This window comes from Ursus maritimus, unplaced genomic scaffold (genome assembly GCF_017311325.1).
Source record: "Ursus maritimus isolate PB19 unplaced genomic scaffold, ASM1731132v1 scaffold_21, whole genome shotgun sequence".
In the NCBI taxonomy this organism is placed as follows: domain Eukaryota; kingdom Metazoa; phylum Chordata; class Mammalia; order Carnivora; family Ursidae; genus Ursus; species Ursus maritimus.
Window position 1 is genome coordinate 19,520,165 of NW_024424564.1, and position 21,811 is coordinate 19,541,975.

Genomic DNA, 21,811 nt, shown 5'->3' on the forward strand with positions numbered 1-21,811 from the left:
ATACACCCCCCCCCCCCCAGCCCACCTGCATCCATGCCTCTTTTCTCAGCTCAATCACAGTATCGGCCTGAGACACTTAAGTGTGAAATAAAGTCTCTTCCTTTTAAAAAACAAACAGCTATTTATATTCTCTGTACCATTTAGTGCTCCAAACTGAAAATTAAAGTTATTTCAAGATACTGATTTCATTATGAGTTTCCAGGAATAATATCGAAATATAAATGTATTAATACAAAAGATTATTTTTAATTAAATATAGTTAAATAACCCAAGTACCTTTTTGAAGTCAGTTGAGTCGTCCTTTTCTAGCCTGCTACTATAAGGTTTTCTTTCTTCTAAATAAGTGTATGATCCAGAGCGACCCAGCAAGGAATCATACCGATCACCAGCTGATGTGGAACTGGTTTCATATCTTTAAAAGATGAGTCAAAGTCAAAATCTTTATTATAGGCTTTTACAGCTCCCATTAACATGCATCCTAGTATATTTTGACTTGATATTCCAAAATAGTAGGTAACATTCTCCTTCATCTATTATCTGTTATCATCTGTATTTGTGATAATAAATGAAAGTTATTTATAATACTATTAATTTCTATTATTTGAGGAAGAGATTCAATATATCTATATCTAAAAAGTCAGAACTAGTTTCACATCATGATAAATTATTTCAACAATTTTAAACGGTACTCTTCTACATTTTAAAATCTCTGAAATCAGAACATGGCTTGTAACTGTTGGTGTATTATACTTGAATTGGTAGCACTTTTCCTTTAAGTGGCATGTAGTTGTTTAAAAATTAATAACAGCTGAGATTTGATAAACTCCTCTATCCAAAGTGATAGATAACAGGTCTGCCCTAAACAGAAGGAAAATAATCTCATCTGTACATGAATTTTCTTATTATCTCGTTATGAATTCAGGTTACGTTTTCCTGATAAATGCTATTGCTTCTACATTTCAATTCAACAGAATCATCAATATATAAAAATTTGTTCTTGGTTTTACAAGGTTTTGGTTAACTCTTATGAGTGAGAGAACTGGAATGGAGATTAGACTTAAGGACACCGTGGAGTTTTCTAAAAGGTGAATAATTTTGAGCTAGATGACAATTTTTAGTGTCTGCATTGTTTTTCTTTTATCTAAAGCAGGGATCTGAGAGAAGATTCAGAATACCTAATCAAATACATTTCTGGTGGTTTTCATCAGCCTCTGCTGTTAATAATGACATAGTTAATACTGAAGTAACTTAGGAAGCTTAGGAAAACTTAAAAAGTTATCACTGTTGTAAGGATTTAAGAAAAAATTTTCTTTTTTAGTGACTTACTATGACTATTGAACTAGAAGCAAAGGCTTTGACAAAGAAAGCTGGTAACAGTTATTAGGTCACCTAAACATCTACAGATTTTTATTATTCAAATAATTCCAACTTACAAAATCTATAAATATCTAAGCAACACAGAATAAAAATAAGAAAAAAGTCAGTAAAAATGTAAAACATACCTAGAAATGGAATCCGTCTATTAAGAAAGAGAAAAACACAGGCATATTAATTTTTATACTCTCATTCAAGTAACTTGATTGATGAAGTAAATTTAACATTTATACTGTTTTCCACACTATTAGGGGGAGTGGGAGAGGAAGAAGCAGGCTCCCAATGGAGGAGCCTGATGTGGGGTTCGATCCCGGGACTCTGGGATCACGCCCTGAGCTGAAGGCAGACGCTTAACAACTGAGCCACCCAGGCGCCCCTACTATATATATGCTTTAACTTTAATGTGATTGTTCAGAAGTTCTAGAACAGAGTCACTATATATTTTTCATGCATAATAACCATATAATTACATTTCACAATTTATAGTCATCTTTTATGAATTCCTACAAATGCCACCATACTATATTTTTAATTAGAAGAAAAAAAGGAAACTAAGACATATATCTATTACTTCTACCTACTCAGGAGAAAGCAGTATGTTTATTTGTATTAACAAATGTCAAGTTTACTACGTCACATCCCAAAGCAACTATTTTTCTCATTTTTCTGTTTTTGAGGCAATAACACGAGAGGCAAACAAATGAATACCTAAGGTATTTTATGTGCAATAATATACACATAATTTTAAAATTTACTTTCTAGAAATCCAGCTCCAAATTCCGTCAAAGTTTAGCAACTTGGAGGTAGGAAATTACAACTTAATTTTCTCAAGCAAATGGTATACTTTATCAATGTTTCATAACTCTTCTTATCTAAATGGTGAAATGATCATAGGGTAAAAGAATTTTAGTTGGGGACAAAGTAGGTTTTTTTTGGTGGTCATTTTTAGCTCTTTCCCTTTCTATCGAAGCTCTTGCTCAAACTACACTTTTCTGTAAGGCAACTATTCAGAAATGGTTTGTTAAATTTCTGAATTAGGTAATTGTATTTTTCCATTGCATCTATCTTTGAATGCACTGTAAAATTAATGGGTTCCTTTGGGATTGTTTAAAGTCTAATTTGGACCAAAAACACCTTACTAATAAAGTCTATTTAAATTTCCTTTGCAAAACCAATTTTAACTTTGCACTTGCTTCCTATTTTTTTGATGTAATGCTTCATTTCATTATTTGTTCATTAGTTTCATGACAATTTTGAATTTAAATTTCAACTTTCAAGAGATTCAAAATCATACATTGCTAAGAGAACAGACTTTGAAAGTTCTTATCACAAGAGAAAAAATGTAACTACGTGTGGAAATGGATGTTAACTAGACTTACTGTGGTGATCATTTTTTGCAATATATACAAATAATGAATCACTATGTTGAACACCTGAAACTAATACAATATTACAAGTCAATGATATTTCAATTAAAAAAATAACAAAACCAAAAAAACCCGAGATATTATTCAAATTCAGAAAAATATCCATGTATGAAATAAAATGTGTAAACAGCAAATGAAAACATCGCCATTCACCTCACAGTTTGTACTCTGGTTCATGGATTTAAATTTAAGAAAAAATAAAAACTCCAAGCAGTTACAGAAATCATTCAAATTCCATTTCTTTGTCTTTAAAAATCATGGCGCTAACCATTGGTTATTTTTTATATTTTTGAGATTGTAATAAAAAACACCTGACATAAAAGTTACCATCTAAATTACTTTTAGGAGTATAGCTTAATACTGTTAACTATATTCACATTGTTGTGCGACACATCTCTAGAATGTTTCCATCTTGCAAAACGAACTTTATACACCCCATATTCTTCTATCCACAGCCCTGGAAACAACAATTCTACTTTCTAAGAGTTTGAATAGTTTAAATACCTCATGTAAGTGGAATTACGCAGTATGTTTATTTCGTGACTAGCTTATTACATTTAGCATGTGTCCTTATTTCATACAGCAATGTTCTTGCTCCCTGTGTTTCAAAATTATTTTTCCAAAGTAAAAATACACTTAATTACAGTACATATAAGCTCATCTAAAAGTACCACAGCATAAAAAGTTCCTCTATAACTCACTGCCTCGAACCCTCAAGGTAAAGTAGGACCCTGGGATCATGACCTGAGCTAAAGGCAGACACTTAACCAACTGAGCCACCCAGTTGTGCCTGATGCTACAAGTTTTTTAAAAGAGAGTGGCATACCTAATGGCTAGAAGCACTTTTCTTGTTTATTGTAGAAGACACTGTGTTAGTGTGTTAACCTCCATTCTTCCTTTTATTCATGGTGTACCAGTCATTCAATTTAGGTGAGATGGTATACAGCCCACATTAGAAGCAAAATGGCTGCAATACCCTAGTGGTGGACCTTGTCTGGCCTAAGCCAATTATTATAATCCCAGCCCTGAGATGGAAACCTGCTTGAGGATGAAGATGACATAGAGGGTTGTGTAATACAACTGGAGAGTAATAAATTCTCTGTTTAATTTGGTTTCAGTTGGGTTTTCTGTTACTTGTAACTGAATGCTAGCACAAAAGCAAGAGCTAAATAATTCCCTATTTAAAACGAACAAAACCTATTTAAATTGTTTGGAACTAAGAAAAGGTTTCTTTTTAGAAACAATTTCTTCTCGATCTTAATGTATCTCATGTATAATTTTAATAGTAAAACTTAAACACAAGTATCAATATGCTTCAAAGTCACAACTTTGAAATCAGAAAATCTTCCCTTCTGTCCCAGCCTGGTGGATGTGAGGTATATGTGATAAGGCAGTGAGAAGTGTCAACTAGGGATGGTTTACTAACCCATTCCCCCTTGTTTACCTATTATTTTTCCCTTGAAAGATGGGAATTACAGAATATAATAAACATGAGACACAGGGGAACTGGGGATACTGACAACTGAGAGGCAAAGCGTTTAAAAGTGATACAACTTTACCCTGCAAATAATTTACCCTTGGAAATAATTAATTCTTCAGTATCTCTCTGGGTACCTAATTATAAAATAAAAGTACCTTTCAGGACAAAATAGGAAACTTGGCTTTAAAAGTAACATCCATAGTCACAGAGCACACAGATAATCACCTTCTGGTCACTTCATATTATCGTAGATCCTTGTTGACTGAAAAGAACTTCAATAGCTCTATTTAGGAACTCCAAGTCAAAAATAAAGACGATATGACAGAATGCCATTTCAGGTTAGATACTGCTAGCTTAGAAGACTAGAACTAACTCATATTATACAGCTTTACCCCTATGTGAATAGAGCTCTTTAAAGCATGTCAGCTTTCTCCACAGCCAACCAATAGGGCATAGAGGGGGAAAATAGTTAGTGGGAGGAAACTTTCAGCATTTGCTAGTTATGTAACCTTTTAAGTCATTCAAACTTGCCTTAGTTCCTTCATCACTACTGAGGGAAAAAAAATGCGTTTTTGGAGAAGATTGTCGGTATGGTCAATTGTGACAATATAAAAGTCCTTTAGGGGCGTCTGGGTGGCACAGCGGTTGGGCGTCTGCCTTCGGCTCAGGGCGTGATCCCGGCGTTATGGGATCGAGCCCCACATCGGGCTCTTCTGCTATGAGCCTGCTTCTTCCTCTCCCACTCCCCCTGCTTGTGTTCCCTCTCTCGCTGGCTGTCTCTATCTCTGTTGAATAAATAAATAAAATCTTAAAAAAAAAAAAAAAAAAAAGTCCTTTAGAGCACTAAATTTCTAAACAAATGTAAAGAAAGTAAAAAGACTTACTGTCTTCTCTAGAAGGTAACTTTGCCTTCCACTACTTCTCGATATCCCTTAGATACTTTTATTTTTCTATTCAACTTCAGAGATTAATTTACATATATTAAACTATCCATTTAGAGTATGCAGTTTGGTAAGTTTGACAGCTGTATATATCCAGAAAATCACCACTATAATCAAGATCCAGAATATTTCCATTGCCTCTATAATATTCTTTGTGACACTTCCAGTCCATTTACCCCTGATCCCAGAGAAACAGAGTCTATCCCCAGCATGCAGATACAGTGTGCAGTACTGATCTTCCATGAATAAATACAAACACAAGCAAACAGTAATCCTTAAAAAATATGAATACTTCTAAACACAAAAAATGCTTTTTACCTGAGTTTCTTTCTTATTGGATCCTTCTTCTGTATCTGATTGTTGTTCTTGTTCATTTTCGTCGCTCTAAAACAGATTGTCAATTTACTTTAGAAAAATAAAAATAAATTTCAAACACCTGATGCTTAAATATTTTAGGGCTTTTCTAATTTTTTTTTGAAAAGATTTATTTATTTGAGAGAGAGAGTGCATGCAAGCAAGCGTTGGGGTGGGCACGTAGGGCGGGGGAGAGGCAGAGAGAATCCTGAGCAGACGCCCTGCTGAGCAGGGAGCCTAATGTGGGGCTCAATCTCACGACCCTGAGATCATGACCCGACTGAAAATCAAGAGTCAGTCGCTTAACCAACTGAGCTACCCAGGCACCCCGGGGTTTTTCTAATTTAAAATAAACCTTGAGAAAAATCTACCAGGAAACAAATCAAAAGGAAAACGGATTTTTATGTGGGAATTTTTCTACCCTATTTTGAGGAAGCCTTTATTTTGTCTGCATGACACAATCTAAGTAGGTTAACATACACGGTGAAAAAAGACCATCTATCTAAAAACATGATTTAGGAAACATATTCACAGTGGATGAGGAAACTGAAGGCTTAGCAGAAGAAGGTATTACATTTTATACTGCAATGATACCACATGTGCTTTATAAATGTACTATTTAGACACTCAACTATAATGGGGCATCAAAAATAGGAAATTCATTATATTAAGAAAAGTTGGATTCTATAAGCTTGGCAAAATTTATACAAAAGTCCTACTATATTTAGGTAGTTTATCAACATCTGGAAGTTTCTTGGAAGTTTACAGCATACTAAATAGAAATCAGGTGAAATCAATGGTGCTACTGCTAGTTTTATTTATTAATATAAATATTAATATAAAAACATGAATTCCACACATGAAATGATTGTTTTTAAAAACTGCAGTTTCATGGGAAAACATAGAAACTGGAAATTTAGAAAGTGGGGAGGTTCAGAAGTCCTAAAAGTAGTAATAAAAAAGAGGGGGGGAAGCCTACTAATAAGAGAGATTAAAAAGCTGCCTAACTACATAACACTTTCTTGACAGAGCTCTTGGTTCTTTTTGTATGTTGTCTGATATAGGTTCAAATGTGGCTAAGGGAAGAAGACCTGTGCTCTGATGGCTAATTAGAACACAATTCAATGCAGGCTCAAGTTAAAAAGATGAGTACTGCCAATATAAATCCCAGGAAGAATCCTTACAATGCAAGTTAAGGGTATTCCAGAAAGTGAAGTTTTTTTTTTTTTTTTTTAAAGATTTTATTTATTTATTTGACAGAGATAGAGACAGCCAGTGAGAGAGGGAACACAAGCAGGGGGAGTGGGAGAGGAAGAAGCAGGCTCATAGCAGAGGAGCCTGATGTGGGGCTTGATCCCGGAACTCCAGGATCACGCCCTGAGCCGAAGGCAGACGCTTTAACCGCTGTGCCACCCAGGCGCCCCCAGAAAGTGAAGTTCTGAAGGGAGAGCTGGTCTGAATCAAACCAGGGAAAAATAAATACTATACAGTAAACACAGCTTTGACTATGAATCTCCTACTACATATGATTTATTAAAAAGATAATTTTAAGTAACAAGAGTTACTAAGTTAGGGTCCTAAGACTGAGGTTTTATTTTACTGTTACTAAAATGTTAATGAGCAATCGATTAAAATCAACCAGATATTATATACTTCTTGATGAACAAAGATACCTTGCCAAAACAATTTTTGAACTGGAATGGGATCGGTTTTCTACTTGGTAGTTACCAATTGGTAAAATGGCAGTTACCAATTTATAGGAAATATTAAAAAAACACATGAATGCATTAAACAACATTTCTGGGATATGATAACCCAGTTAATTCAAAAATAATTGTAAGCAAAAAGAAAAAATGAGATGGAGGGAGAAACTGATTAAATATATAACTAATCATAACGCATAGTCCCTACTATATTACAATCAAACCAGCAAAGCTTCTACAACAAACCACGTATGGCATATATTAGTCAAATGGACATTACAACTGACTGGATATTAAATATTAAAGATTTACTGTTAACTTACTTAACAATAAATGTGATCACGGTATTGTGATCATTTGTTGTATGGTGACACATACTGTGATTACTTTTATTACTGAAAAAATACAATTCTAGTAATTTTTAAAAAGGAATCCTTTCCTCTTAAAAATACACACAAAAATTTTTAGATGAAATGATATTCTGTAGACTTTCTTCAAATAATATGGGAGTTGGGGAGGTGGTAGGGATTTAGTTTAAACAACGGATATCTGGGGGGGGTCATTATACTTCTCTGTCAATTCTGAACTTTACTGTTACTTTGAATTTTCTATATTAAAAATTAAAAGAAAAATGGAAAAAAAAAAAAAACGCAAGAGGCTGAAAAAACCCAAACAGATTATGTTTGTCCTTCCATAGTTATATGTTCTATTGAAACAGCATAAATTTCACGTTAACTGTGCTATGCTATAGTTCTTCTTTCTCCTGTATATGAATAGCAATGTTAGGCATATATACAATCAGGCATAGGAAAAAAATAAAATTTTGTACGATTGTTATAATTTGATAAGTCAAAGCACTACTTCTATCAAACATCACTTGAGATGTTATGTACTGTATAATCATATTCATTAAAATGGAACGTAAAGCATCTTATGGAGTTCTTGGTAGATGGTGAAGTAGGAGGATCCTAAGTTCACCTTCCATGGACACACTGAAGCAACAGCTATATATAATGTAACTCACTCTGAAAACAACATAAAAATTAGCAGAACAGATCTTCCATTGCTAAAAAAACACACAGAGGCCCCATGGAGAAGCATAGAAGGGGCGGAGAGGCAGCTGGGTACCAAACCTCCCACATGGCAACCCACAAATGAGAAGGATATCACAGGTACAGAACTCCTTGAGGAGCAAAGAGAATCATGCCTCACATTGGACAATCCCTACTCTGGGGACCTACATCGGGAAGATGAATCCCCATAACATTTGGCTTTGAAAATAAGCAGGGCTTAACTCCAGGAACACAAGGCCACTAATTTGAAAATCAGTGGGGCATAACTCTGGAAGAGCCAGAAGGCTATAGGAAACCGACACTCCACTTTCAAAGGGCCATTGTACTATGTCATTTAGTTCGAGATCCTGCACAGAAGCAGTCGTTTGAAAAGCACCTGGGTTATACATGATTTACTTATTAATTTAGGGGATGTGCTTGAGGGGCAAGGATCTGTAGGAGTTTTCTCCAGGAAAGGAGGTACTAGCTAGCATCATTTCCAACCCCCTTCTGCCTAGCTGGTCGGACACAGGAGACAATTCTGACACCTTCTATCTACATTACCAGCACTGCTCACCCCACCCCAGCTTTCCCTGTGGATGCTCCCCGCTCCATCCACTCACCCTGGCAGGCACCCCTTCAAAGTTGCTCCTGCTCTGCAACACCTGGCGGGCAGCCTTGCTCAGGACTGGTGTCCCCAGAAAAGGATTACTGCCCCATCACACCTAGCAGGCAGCCCTGGTGGGAACTGGAACACTTTCAAAGCTACTCCTGTCCTGGGGAGGGGGAGAGCCAGTCTCACCCACCAGCCTACCCATAGCAGCTACTGCCAGGCTTTTCAGTCAGCTGCACTGGGGCCAGCACTGCCCATCAGTGCATTTGCAGTAGTCGCAGGCTGGTCACTGCAGCCAGCTGGGCTGAGGACCGGCCTACCCACCAGTTCCCCCAGATCGTGGCCTAGTTACCACAGGAAGGTACACACAGCTCACACACTGGACACCCTTGGAGTGCCTGGTTCTGTTGACAGGGTGGGGGGAAGGGTTGTGTTACAGGGCACCACAAAACCTTTTCTACACAAGGCCACTAATTTCAGGACCAGGAGACATGGCTGACCTACCTAATACAGAGAAACAAACACAAAGAGTAGGACAAAATGAGGAAACCGAGGATTATGTTCCAAATCAAAGACAAAGACTAAGACAAAACCTCAGAAAAAGAACTAAAGGAAATGGTTTACCTGATACAGGGTTCAAAATCATGATCATAAAGATGTTCACCAGATGAGAGAAGAACAGATGAACTAAGGGTAAACTTCAACAAAGATAAGGAAAATATAAAGAAGAGCCAATCAGAGCTGAAGAATACAGTAAATGAAATGAAAAATACACTAAAGTCAACAGCAGATTAGAGAATACAAAAGAATGAAATCTGCAATCTGGAAGACAGTGTAGTGGAAAGCATGCAAGCTGAACAACAAAAAGAGAAAAAGAACTAAAAAATGAGGATAGGTTAAGGGACCTCTGGGACAACATCAAGCATATTAACATTAACATTATAGGGGTCCCAGAAGGAGAAGAGGGAGAGAAAGAGGCAGAAAACATATCCTGAGAATTAATAACTGAAAACTTCCCTAACCTGAGGAAGGGAACAGACATCCAGATCCAGGAAGTGCACAGATTTCCAAACAAGAGGAATCCAAGAAGGTCCACACCAAGATATATATTCATCAAAACATCAAAAATTAAAGATTAAGAGAATGTTAAAATCAACTAGTTATGAACATGGGAAACCCTATAAGGCTATTAGCTTATTTTTCAGCAGAAACTTTGCAGGCCAGAAGAGAGTGGCATGACGTAAGACTGCCACGGAAAAAACCTACAACCTTCTGGAAAAAACCTACAACCAACATTACCTAGAAAGGTTATCATTAAGAACTGAAGGAGGGATAAAGAGTTTTCCAGACAAAAAAGTTAAAGGACTTCTTCACCACTAAACCAGCCTTACAAGAAATGTTAAAGAGACTTCTGTAAGTGGAAAAGAGAAGGCCATAACTAGAAATCAATTATACCTAGAGAAATTAAAGGATAAATAAAATAAAAGTAGTGAAATATGTGACATATAAACTGTAGAGGAGGGAGTAAAAATGTAGTACTTTTAGAATGTGTTTGAACTTCAGTGATGACTATTAAATTAAGACAGACTGCTATATACGTAGGATGTTATATATGAACCTCATGGTAACCACAAACCAAAACCTAAAGTGGATACACAAAAAATAAAAAGGAATCCAAGCATACCACTAAAGAAAGTCATCAAATCGCAAGGGAGGAGAGCAAGAGAAGAAAGGAACAGAGAACTACAAAAACAACCAGAAAACAATGAACAAAATTGAAGTACCTATCTATCAATAATTCCTTTAAATGTAAATGGACTAAATGCTCCAATCAAAAGACAAAGGATGACCTAATGGTTAAAAAAAAAAAACAAGATCTAATTATATGCTGCCCACAAGAGACTATTTCAGATCTAAAGATTCATACAGGCTAAAAGTGAAGGGATGGAAAAAAATATTCCATGCAAATGGAATAAAAAAAAAAAAAGCTGGGGCAGCAATACTTTTATTAGACAAAACACACTTTAAGACAAAGACTAAAAAGAGACAAAGAGGGCCTTACAAAATGTTGAAGAGATCAATCCAACAAGAGAATATAAGAATTTAAATATCAATATACCCAACATAGGAACACCTAAAAATATAAAGAAAATATTAACAGACATAAAGGCCAAAATTGAAAATCATACAGTAACAGTAGGGAACTTTTTACACCCTACTTGTATCAATGGACAGATCAACCAGACAGAAAAATCAATAAGGAAACAGTGGCTTTGAAGGACACGTTAGACCAGATGGACTTAACAGATATACAGAACACTTCATCCAAAAACAAAATACATTCTTTTCAAGTGCACATGGAATATTCTCAAGGACAGATCATGTTAGGCCACAAAATAAGACTCAATAAATTTAAGACTGAAGTCATACCAAGTATCTTTTCTGACCAAAATGGTATGAAACTAAAAATAAATTAGGAGAAAACTGGAAGAAAAACGAACATGTAGTGGTAAACAACACGCTTCTCAGCAATGGGTCAACGAAGAAATCGAAGCGGAAATAAAAAAATACTTGGACATAAATGAAAAGGGAAAGAATGGTTCAAAATCTTTGGGTTGCAACAAAAATGGTTCTAAAAGGGAAGTTTATAGTGATACAGGCCTACCTCAAGAAATAAGAAAAATCTCAAACAATCTAACCTTATACCTAAAGACAAAGCCCAAAGTTAGCAGAAAAAAGGAAATACAGATCAGAGCAGAAATAAATGAAATATAAACTAAAACAATAAAAAAGACCAATGAAATAAAGAGCTGGTTCTTTGAAAAGAGAAACAAAATTGACAAACCTTTAGCCAGCTTCCGCAAGAAAAAAAGAGAATTGAAATAAATAAAAAATGGAAGAGAAGGTACAATGGACACCACAGGAATACAAAGAATTGTAAGACTACTAAAAACAATGACATGCCAACAAATTAGAAGAAACTGAAAAGTGATAGTAATCAAAACATTATGGTACCGTCACAAAAACAGACACACAGATCAACAGAGCAGAACAGGGAGCCCAGAAATAAACCCATGCTTATATGGTTAATCTTCAGCAAAGCAAAAGAATATATATTAAGGAAAAGACAGTCTCTTTGAAAAATAGTGCTGGAAAACCAGACAGCTACATGAAAAAGAATGAAACTGGACCATTTTTATACCATTAACAAAAATAAACTCAAATAAACTGGAAAGGTGCTTGACATCAATAATCATCAGGGAAATGCCAAAAAAACCACAACACCCCCCCCAAGAGACATTATCTTGCACCTGTCAGAATGGTTAGCATCAAAAAGATAAGCAATAGTAAGTGTTGGCGAGGAAGTGGAGAAAAGGGAATCTTTGTGCACTGTTGGTGGGAATGCAAATTGGTGCAGCCACTATGGACAACAGTATGGAGCTTCCTCAAAAAATTAAAAAGAAATACCGTATTATCCAGTAATCCTCGTACTGGGTAATTTACCTGAAGAAAACTAAAACACTAATCTTTAAAGACAGATTTATCCCTATGTTCACGGCAGCATTATTTACAATAGCCAAGACAAGGAAGCAACCTAAGCATCCATCGACAGATTAAATAAAGAAGATGTGGAAATATATACAATGGCATATTAGACATAAAAAAAATGAAATCTTGCCATTCACAACATGGATAGACCTAGAGAGTATTATGCTAAGTGAAACAAGTCAAACAGAGAAAAATAAATGCCACGTGGTTTTACTTTTATGTGGACTCTAAAAGCCCAAAAAGTTAACAAACAAACAAGCAGAAACGGACTCATAAATACAGAAAATGAACTAATTGTTTCAAGAGGGGATGGGGAGATAGGTTAAAAAGATGAAGGGGATTAAGAGGTTCAAACTTCCATTTATAAAATAAGTCAAGGTGATGACAAGTACAGCATAGGGAATATAGTCAATAATATTGTAATAACTGTATAATGAAAGATGGTTACTACACTTATTATAGTGGGCATTTTGTATGTAATTGTTGAATCACTATGTTATATACTTGAAACTAATATATAATAATAATAAGAATACATAAAGCATCTCTCTTTCAAAGAATCTCCAAGGTAGAGCAGTTAAGCCTCTATACAATTTTATATATATACATATAAAGAACATATATTATATATAAACACATACACACTTCCTGAGCTGTGGCTATTAGCTATTATTTTTATTCCAAAATTGGGACAGAACTCTTGCTTATTAGTAATACCAAAACTCTAAGAACTCATTAACTATCCTTCAGAAGAACTTTTCTGATTTAATAACTTGACTCAAAACATAATAGTGATGACCTAAAGAATATATAATCTGAGGTATATAGAAAATTATTAGTATGTACTTCTGGAAAGATTAAGTATACTATCAAGTAGTTATATGTTAACAGGTTCTCACATCTTGTGTCCAAAATGAAACTCCTGTAGATCTCCTTTTCTCTCTTGGTCGCCGTCGTTCTCGGATTGATTTAGGTTGTGATTTATCTTCGCCTTCTTTTTCCTCTTCTCTTTTTTCTCCCTCTGTTAAAGATTACAATGAACCACATGGTAGTAATGTATCTTGACAGTATTTTATAAGAAAAACATAATAACAATTCAAAGTCAACCTCCTTCACGAAGCCTTCTAAAATTCTCCAATCAGAATTATTTTTTGCCCTTCTCAGTGCTCCTATAAAACACATGGTTTAAACATGTATTTGTATCTCCCACTGGAGAGGTTCTTGATCAAGACAAGAGTTTTAATTATTTCATTTTCCTGGTGCCTCATACAAAACTTTTGCCAAAAGACACACTTAATTATGTGCTGGATAAAAAAAAAATTGAATCCTATGAAGAGAATAGGGCTTGAGTTATTAATGTCTGATAGGGAGAGACAGTTACTAAACCCAAAGTTAACACTTCAAGGAAACCAGTTCTTAATGATGGAAGAACTAGCAGGCATCCAAGTTTATCAGTTTCTGTTTCTACTATTTCCAGTCCTCATTCAGTAGTAGAATAAATACAGTATTCATTTCATTTCTATTAAAATCTAAGAACAAAGCCTTTTTTTCTGGAAAAAATATTTATATTTTATTAAAAACAAATCAACATAAAATAGATATAGTCTCAAAATTTGTTTCCTTCCTAGGACAATTAAAATAGCTTTAGACTTACATACTAAAAAAAATATTAGGGCCTTTAAATTTGTTTTAAAAAGCAGACATCTATGTGGAACAAAGTAATGTTAAAAATTACTTTTTAAAAGTTTCCTTGTGTCATTAGCAAGGAGTCACAGCAGAAGAAAATTCTAAAATTATAGTATTCAGAGGGTTTTTTAAGAGTTTGTTTAGAGCAACGATCTCAAACTCCAATGCTTACAGTGGACTTCCAGATAACATAAATGGATAAAATAGGTCAGGGGGGGCACTTTTCCAAGTAGTGTGGGGCTGCTAACTGTTTGGCTCTAGCCAGTTGCTGGTATGTGAGAATTTTTAGACCCACTGTTGCTAAATCTTCCAATTTTTCAATAGAAGATGAAAATCTAAACTTTTATTGGCTCAAAAGTTTTACAAACATTATGTGGGCCTCACACTCAGTGGTTTAAACAACTGAAGGGATGCCTGGGGGGCTCAGTTGGTTGAACCTTTGACTCTTGATTTCAACTCAGGTCATGACCTCAGGGTCATGGATCGAGCCTCGCATAGGGCTCTGTGTTTAGCTGAGAGTCTGCTGCTTGAGATTTTCTCCTTCCCTCTGCTTCTCCCACAACTCACATATGCATGCTTTCTTTCTCAAATAAATAAATAAATCTGAAAAAAAAAAAAAAAAAAAAACTATTTCTGACCAAAAAAAAGTCAGCTGAAAATTAAGAAAAACTTAATTTTCTGAAGTTTATCCTATATGATGATTGATATTGTCATGACTAATACTATGAGATTTTCTTTTAAAATATAAAATGCCTACAATTAGAAATGATTTTATGTAGTACCCACCTCTGATTTAAAGTAGAAATTATTAAAATTTAAATAGGAAGTTTATATTAGGAAATGTTAAGAGTGATCACCAATATGCCAAGCATATAGCTGAAAAAGAAATCTATTTCTCAAGAATAAGCTTTAATAAAAACATTTTTGTTTTAGCAAGGAAATTACATGTGTATGTGATTTTAGTTTAAAACAATTTCACGCACAAAAAATTTAAGAACTATGATCCATGCAATAGGCAAGAAATAAGGGACTAATGAACTGGTCCTAGAAATAGTCTCCTATCAGTTCTTCTATATTGACTTGTTTCTATGTTGGTGGACATAAAAATTTTTGTGAAGTCTTGGATTATAAAGATATATGTATCAATTATAAAGATATATGTATCAACACAAAGATATCAATGTATCAATATAAAGATATGTATCAATTATAAAGATATATGTATCAATCCATTATAAAGATGTATGTATCAATAAGAATTTTTGTGAAGTCTTAAATTATAAAGATATATATCAATATGTATCAATCAAAGATATACATAATTTTCTATTTTTATTTTCTACTCGTCTCATTCTCATCCATCATATTCTTTCTGAAAGAATGGCAGAATGATTCCCAGTTTAGAATGCTGTTTTTTTCTGTTGAACTATAAAAGAAAAAGAAAAAAAAATGGATTCAAAGGATTATTTGTAGGAAACAAAGTGTTTAAAAAATTTAGCCTTCTTACCTCTTTCATTTTCTTTTGTTAATCCTCTGGAGTAAGCAGAAGTTATACCTACAAGACTATTTGGCCTGTTTAGTTGACTTGAAGCATAAAGTGAACTGCTCATGGTAGAAATAGAAGAGGATGGAGTGGTTGAACTTGAAGTTGACACTGGTCTGTAACGTTGGTAAGTCTGCGAAAATATTACAATTAATACCCATTTAAAATATTAAACAGTTAAAAACATATACACATTTAAATTCATTTTAAAGGAAAAATAATGTTCTAATCATCTTGAAATAATTCAGATTTCTCATTAAAATCCTTTTGAGTATTTTGTATATGGTCTGTTGGTATATAAATCTCTTGTATTCTGAGAGTCATAACAACTATTCATACTATTTGACCTAGCTATGTTGTTGGTATACTATTACCTCATCATATGTTCTAGAGTACTTTTGTTTATATTCATCTTCTCTTGATGTTTCTGACTCCTTCTTTTCTTCTTGTTTCTCTTTATCCTGTTTTTCTTTTTCCTCTTTTTCTTTTTCTTCATTTTCTTGTTCTCTGGTTCGGGTAGAACGACTTCTTCCTATTGTTTTTTCAGCTTCCTGAAGATCAGTCAATGTTACGCCCTGTATGCAAAAAAGGTAAATTTAATAATGAGAGACATTATAGCTTGTTTCAAAGAAATATTTTATAAGTAGACAAATTTAATATGAATGTATTAAAAAGAAATTGAAACAGAATTTCTACTTGGCAAGTCACATTCATTCTATGAAGAATCATCATGAGTAAGCACAATAATAGGTACTGGGAAAGATACAAAATGTGTGTAAGAAATAGCCTCTATATTCAAGAAATTAACAAAAACAAAGGGGAGGTGACAGAAGTAACACATGAATTCCTAAGAAGTTCAGAGAAAAAAGGAAAAACTGGCATATACACTGTTTATATACTGAATTTATATGTATCTATGTTTTTATGTATATATTTGCAGAGAAAATTTTGGTAAAAGAAATAATTTTTGAAGGATAAGCCTTGAAGAACAGGTTAAGATTTCAAGAAGTAAAGGTACAAAGACAGAAAAAATATGTTAAGATCTTAGCAAATAGTTCAGCCTGAAATGTGAATAAGAGTAAGGATTGAGGAGCTGAATCTGGACTTTGGAGCTCCTCAACTGTAGGAAAGGATACACATAGGATAAAAGGACAGTGATATATTAGATATAATTAGAATGGTAAGGAGGTTAAGGAGATGATAACTAGACTGAATGACATTTTCCTCATACTTGTATATTAGCTGTTTGAAATATCTAACATAATAGACCTATTCCCCACAACTCCAAATATTCATAGAATTCTTTAATAATCAGACATATTGATTAATTAACACTTATTGAATACTCTGTGCCAGGCACCATCTTAGTAACGACAACAAAAAAATATTCAAAGACATACAAAGGCATATGCTAATTGGATTAAATATAATATTAACAATGTGACTACGTACAAAAGGCTAGGGCAGGATTATTAAAGCAGTCTTTATTTTTAAGATTTACCCACATTATATACTGATATCGATTCATTCTTTTTTTTTCTCAGTTTTTAAAAATTTATTTAAGTAATCTCTACACCCAATGTGGGCCTCGAACTCACCACCCCAGATCCTCTGACTGAGCCAGCCAGGCGCCCCAATGACATCAATATTTTCAGAGAAGTGAAAAAGAGAAAGGTAATTTGTTTCGAAGTTTTATATATTATACACATTAAATATACCTGTGTTGATCTTCTAGACTGTCTTGCTTGTCTAGATCTTGCTTTTCTTTGGGATTCAGACTCTTCGTCTCTAACAGGAGTGAGGTATGATCTACAGTAATAAGTAAAAACTGTTAGTTGGAGATACAATATCTGTGAATATAATTACATATGAATGTGTGAATGAATACAAATTTAAGCATTTTAATGGGTTTTAAGAAGAAGTCTTCAAAAATGGTTACATCCACTGTGAAAAGTCAACAATAGAATCTGATAAAATTTTTAGACTGGAAATAATCACATTAACTTATATTTTTCAAGTTTCTACTAACTATAGTTTTTGGTTTTTTTAAACCATGTGACATCAGTCCTCTTAGCCCCTTTTTTGATTCCCTGCAATATCAGGCTAGATGATATGTGAAGTTATCTGGCTAAACTCTAGCCTGTCAATGTCTTCTTATAGTAGAATGGTTAGGACTGAAGGCAACATTCAACATATGGGATGACTTAGTGAGCAAGCAACACTCCCTGAATTCCTGCCACTGTGTATTTATTAATGATGTTTTTGGCAGACATCATACTCTCGTTCACACTACAAGTTCTCTAAAAAGTCAAGTGCTTTTATACATAAACTGCTTTAAAATCAGCATCTTATTCCTGGTTACTGATTTTCTGATATAAAGAGGACTTAATATTTAGCTTCACTACATCTCATCTTACACATCTGAGCCTATGTTCCATCCTGTCACAGAATATGCACTATTTTATGAGCATGCAATCTATGTCAAGAGATTAGTATTTAATTAATTAAAGGGTTGAATAAGCAAAGATAAGACAGAGCCCTGCAACACAACAAAAAAACTTCCTTCCGATGATCAATATTACTTGGGAAGTTCAATCATTAATACTTTATGTATTTATATTACCATCTAATTCACATTTCTCAGAGAATACTCAGAAGTAGAGTATCTCTATTTTCTATTCTGTTTATTAAATTTATCTAGTTTATACCACTCTGCCTCTTCCCTCCAAATGCTATTTTTTAAAAAGGCTTTTTAGCTTTAGTATGCTTTCCAATTGGTAATTCATTCTGCTCTTTAAACTCCCTAACTATTCATGTATCTATAGCAAACTTCAGAATTTATTCTTGGTTTTATGCCTCATCTTTTACTTTTTCTATGTATCCTTTAAAGCTCTAAGTTCAGAGAGTACACCACATCTCAACCTCCTTAGAATAATTTTTAGTTTTTTCAGAGTTCTTTTGGAGAGCCCCATCCCTTTTGATTTACCTTTCTCTTCCTTCACACTCTTCAGTTTTTAGAAATCTGTCTTCTAAAACCAGAATACATGATTCATTATTCCTAGGATTTACCTCCTTGAGTAATTAACCCTAAGATGACAAGGTCACTTGTCATCCAAAATCTAGTTGCCTTAATTCCATCAATTAACTGCTACTTATTGGTTAAAGTTAGTTCTAGAAGACTGGTTTTCTGTGTTGCTTCTAATCTAATTACAGATAAACTTTAACCTAGGTAAGTCAAGAACTTCTCTAGAGGGTGTTTTTGATTGAGACATCCAACAAATTTAGAGAAGGATGAGAATCCTCTCCCTACTTTTTTTTTTGACTTAAGTTGTTTTTATCACCTGGTTTGAGAAAATGTCACCTGATCTTTCTACTTGGCTGAATAACTTATGGCACTATTTCATAATGATATAATTGATTTTTTTCTCTTTATCCATATGTTCTCTATCATGTTTTCACCTCTAGGTTTCTACAATAGCCTGAAAGATTACGTCTTTTTGCTATTACAGTAGCACTACTCATATAAATCAGCCACACCTCATGAAGCATTAGAAGAGTTCTTAACTAAATTTGGCTTCTACTAAAACAGTGGTACAGATTTAAGTTTACAACCTAAAATTTTAATTAAAAAAATTAAATGTCTAATTATTTTTCTATTACTTTTATTATTTATTTTTTAAAAGATTTTTATTTATTTATTTGGCAGAGAGAGAGAGAAGAGTGCGCACGCATGGGAGAGCATAAGCAGGGGGAATGGCAGGCAGAGGAAGAAGCAGGGTCCCCACTGAGCAGGGAGCCTGATGTGGGGCTTGATCCCAGGACCCTGGGATCATGACCTGAACCTAAGGCAGACGCTTAACTGACCGCGCCACCCAAGCCCGTTTTCTGTTACTTTTAATTTGTCCCGTGTCCAGGGCATGGAAAAAATTCACTAAACGAAACATTTTAGTTATCAACATTTCTTTAGTTTGACTTTCTTTTAGAGATTCTGCAACACATGGCTTCATCTGTACCAATGCACAGATCCAAAGAGATGAGCAGAATTGGTAGGATACCTGCCCTCTTGCTGGTCCATGATGCTCTAGCTGCACTAAGCTTGGTAGTTCTCTCTCTCTCTCACTGTTTTATAATTTTCATTCTGTCTATATACCAACTCTTGTGAGTTTTAAGCTTTTTATTTAGATATAACAGATATTTAAAAAACCAGATATAACAGATACTTCCTATTTTTATAACAACTCCGGTGATTTTCCTAGGACGAGTAATTTAAAAGGTGAAAGAGAGTAACAATAAACTTGTTATTATAGTTTCAGTTTAAGAAAATTAATTCTGAATATAGTGAGGAGCTTCTTTGTGGCAGAAGTTGGTCATATGTATTTGGAAAATGCTTACATTCTAACCTTCTCTAGGAAAATCACAACATGTTAAAGGCTCTGAGAAGAACTGAAAGAAGAAACCTGTTTAACCGTGTTTAACTATGCATTTCTTTAAGATCATTTAAGTAAAAAATATTTTTCTTTTGTGGTACACCTGCTACATGTGGAAAGTGCTCTGTAAAGCATCAGCTTGAAAAATATGTCCTGATGGCTATTTTTTTAGCCAATCACTTAGTACTTATTTATGCATCTACTGCCCCTACATAATTTATTGCTTTTTGGACTTCTCCCAGATGAGGGGAAGAAAAAAAAAAAAATAAAAGGAGATGAAACCTCAATGAAATAGCGAATCTGGTTCAACAGAAAAACTTTATAGCAGCTTAGATGGCTGCATGCATCATTTCAGTATTTCATGAACTGCTATGAAAGTAAAGCATGAACATGGACTTCTGAATCTGACTCCCCTATGTAATGGTCAAAATTCCCACATTTAGTTTAGAACAGGGAAATCTGCATTGCCATTTGCCCTTTTGATCTCCAAGGCAATCAACCATCACACTTTCTTGTTCAAAAGAACGATTCTTTTTCAAGTTTCAAGTTGCCATAAAAGTTAAATATATTTATGGTATCTGGTTTAACATATATACATAGGTCAATGGGATAAAAATTCCTAAATGGAAGACTTACAATTTCTGTTCATTTAAATTTTCCATACATTTGCTCCAAATTAGCATAAGAATCCAGCCTATCAATTTGTAATACACAATGTATTTCCTATTATTTTAAGAGTCCCCATCTGGTATTCAGTTCCTTTCTCTCTCTTGGGGTTCCTGTATAGAACAGACCTCTATGAAGAAAATTAATTCATATATTTTATGTGTTTTTAATTAAAAAGAGCTGACCAGGGCACCTGGGTGGCTCAGTAGGGTGGGCGTCTGCCTTCAGCTCAGGTCATGACCCCAGGGTCCTGGGATCGAGTCCCACACTAGGCTCCCTGCTCAGTGGGGAGTCTGCTTCTCCCTCTGCATGACCACCAAACAGCAGAATATATCAGTCAAAATCCACTGCTGCCTTAATCATTACTATATCATACTGTCATACTGGATCTCTTTTATAGAACTATATAGGGTGCATAATTTTACTCCTTAGCTGTCTCAGATTGCTTACTATTTTCCGTGCAAAGGTTATTTTTAAATTACGAATTTTCCAATAATTCCAATTATTCTATATATTTTTAATTTCACTTTCTTTTTTAAAAAAGATTTATTTATTTTGGGGGGGGTGCAGGAGGGGAGGCACCCAGGGAGAGGTAGAGAGAAAATTCCAGCAGACTTGCTGCTGAGTGGGGACCCTGACGTAGCGCTCCACTTTACGACTCTAGGATCATGACCTGAGCCAAAATCAAGAGGAGGACACTCAACTGACTGAATCACCCAGGCACCCTAATTTCGCTGACATTTATTGGCTGAAATATTCATATTTACTTATAATATTTATATTTTGGGTAGTCAACAAATTACATTTTTAAAAAACTGAAAACCACTTGTTTTTCTTTCAGCTTTTTTCTTTGCAGAGGGAAGAAAAATGAGCAAATGCAAGCTGGCTGAGCCAAGGGAAAAAGGTGTTAAGAAAATAATTATACAAAGCAACAGTTCCATGTGAATTCATGCTACAAATAAGAACTTATTAGTAAGATACTGTTTTGTAGTTTGA

General features: G+C 34.4%; 1 protein-coding gene across 4 annotated transcripts in view; it reads right to left on the reverse strand.

Moving 5' to 3' along the window:
• The window catches only part of PPP1R12A (protein phosphatase 1 regulatory subunit 12A), a 139,005-nt gene that overhangs the window by 13,369 nt on the left and 103,825 nt on the right, over positions 1-21,811 (reverse strand). For all 4 annotated transcript variants that reach the window (XM_040637291.1, XM_040637292.1, XM_040637293.1 and 1 more), the window contains 7 exons: positions 17,441-17,531; positions 16,097-16,297; positions 15,687-15,855; positions 13,393-13,514; positions 5,541-5,606; positions 1,503-1,519; positions 277-412 (listed from right to left, as the gene is read on the reverse strand). In XM_040637291.1, the coding sequence (XP_040493225.1) occupies positions 277-412; positions 1,503-1,519; positions 5,541-5,606; positions 13,393-13,514; positions 15,687-15,855; positions 16,097-16,297; positions 17,441-17,531 (802 nt within the window). The remainder of the gene's footprint in view (positions 1-276; positions 413-1,502; positions 1,520-5,540; positions 5,607-13,392; positions 13,515-15,686; positions 15,856-16,096; positions 16,298-17,440; positions 17,532-21,811) is intronic.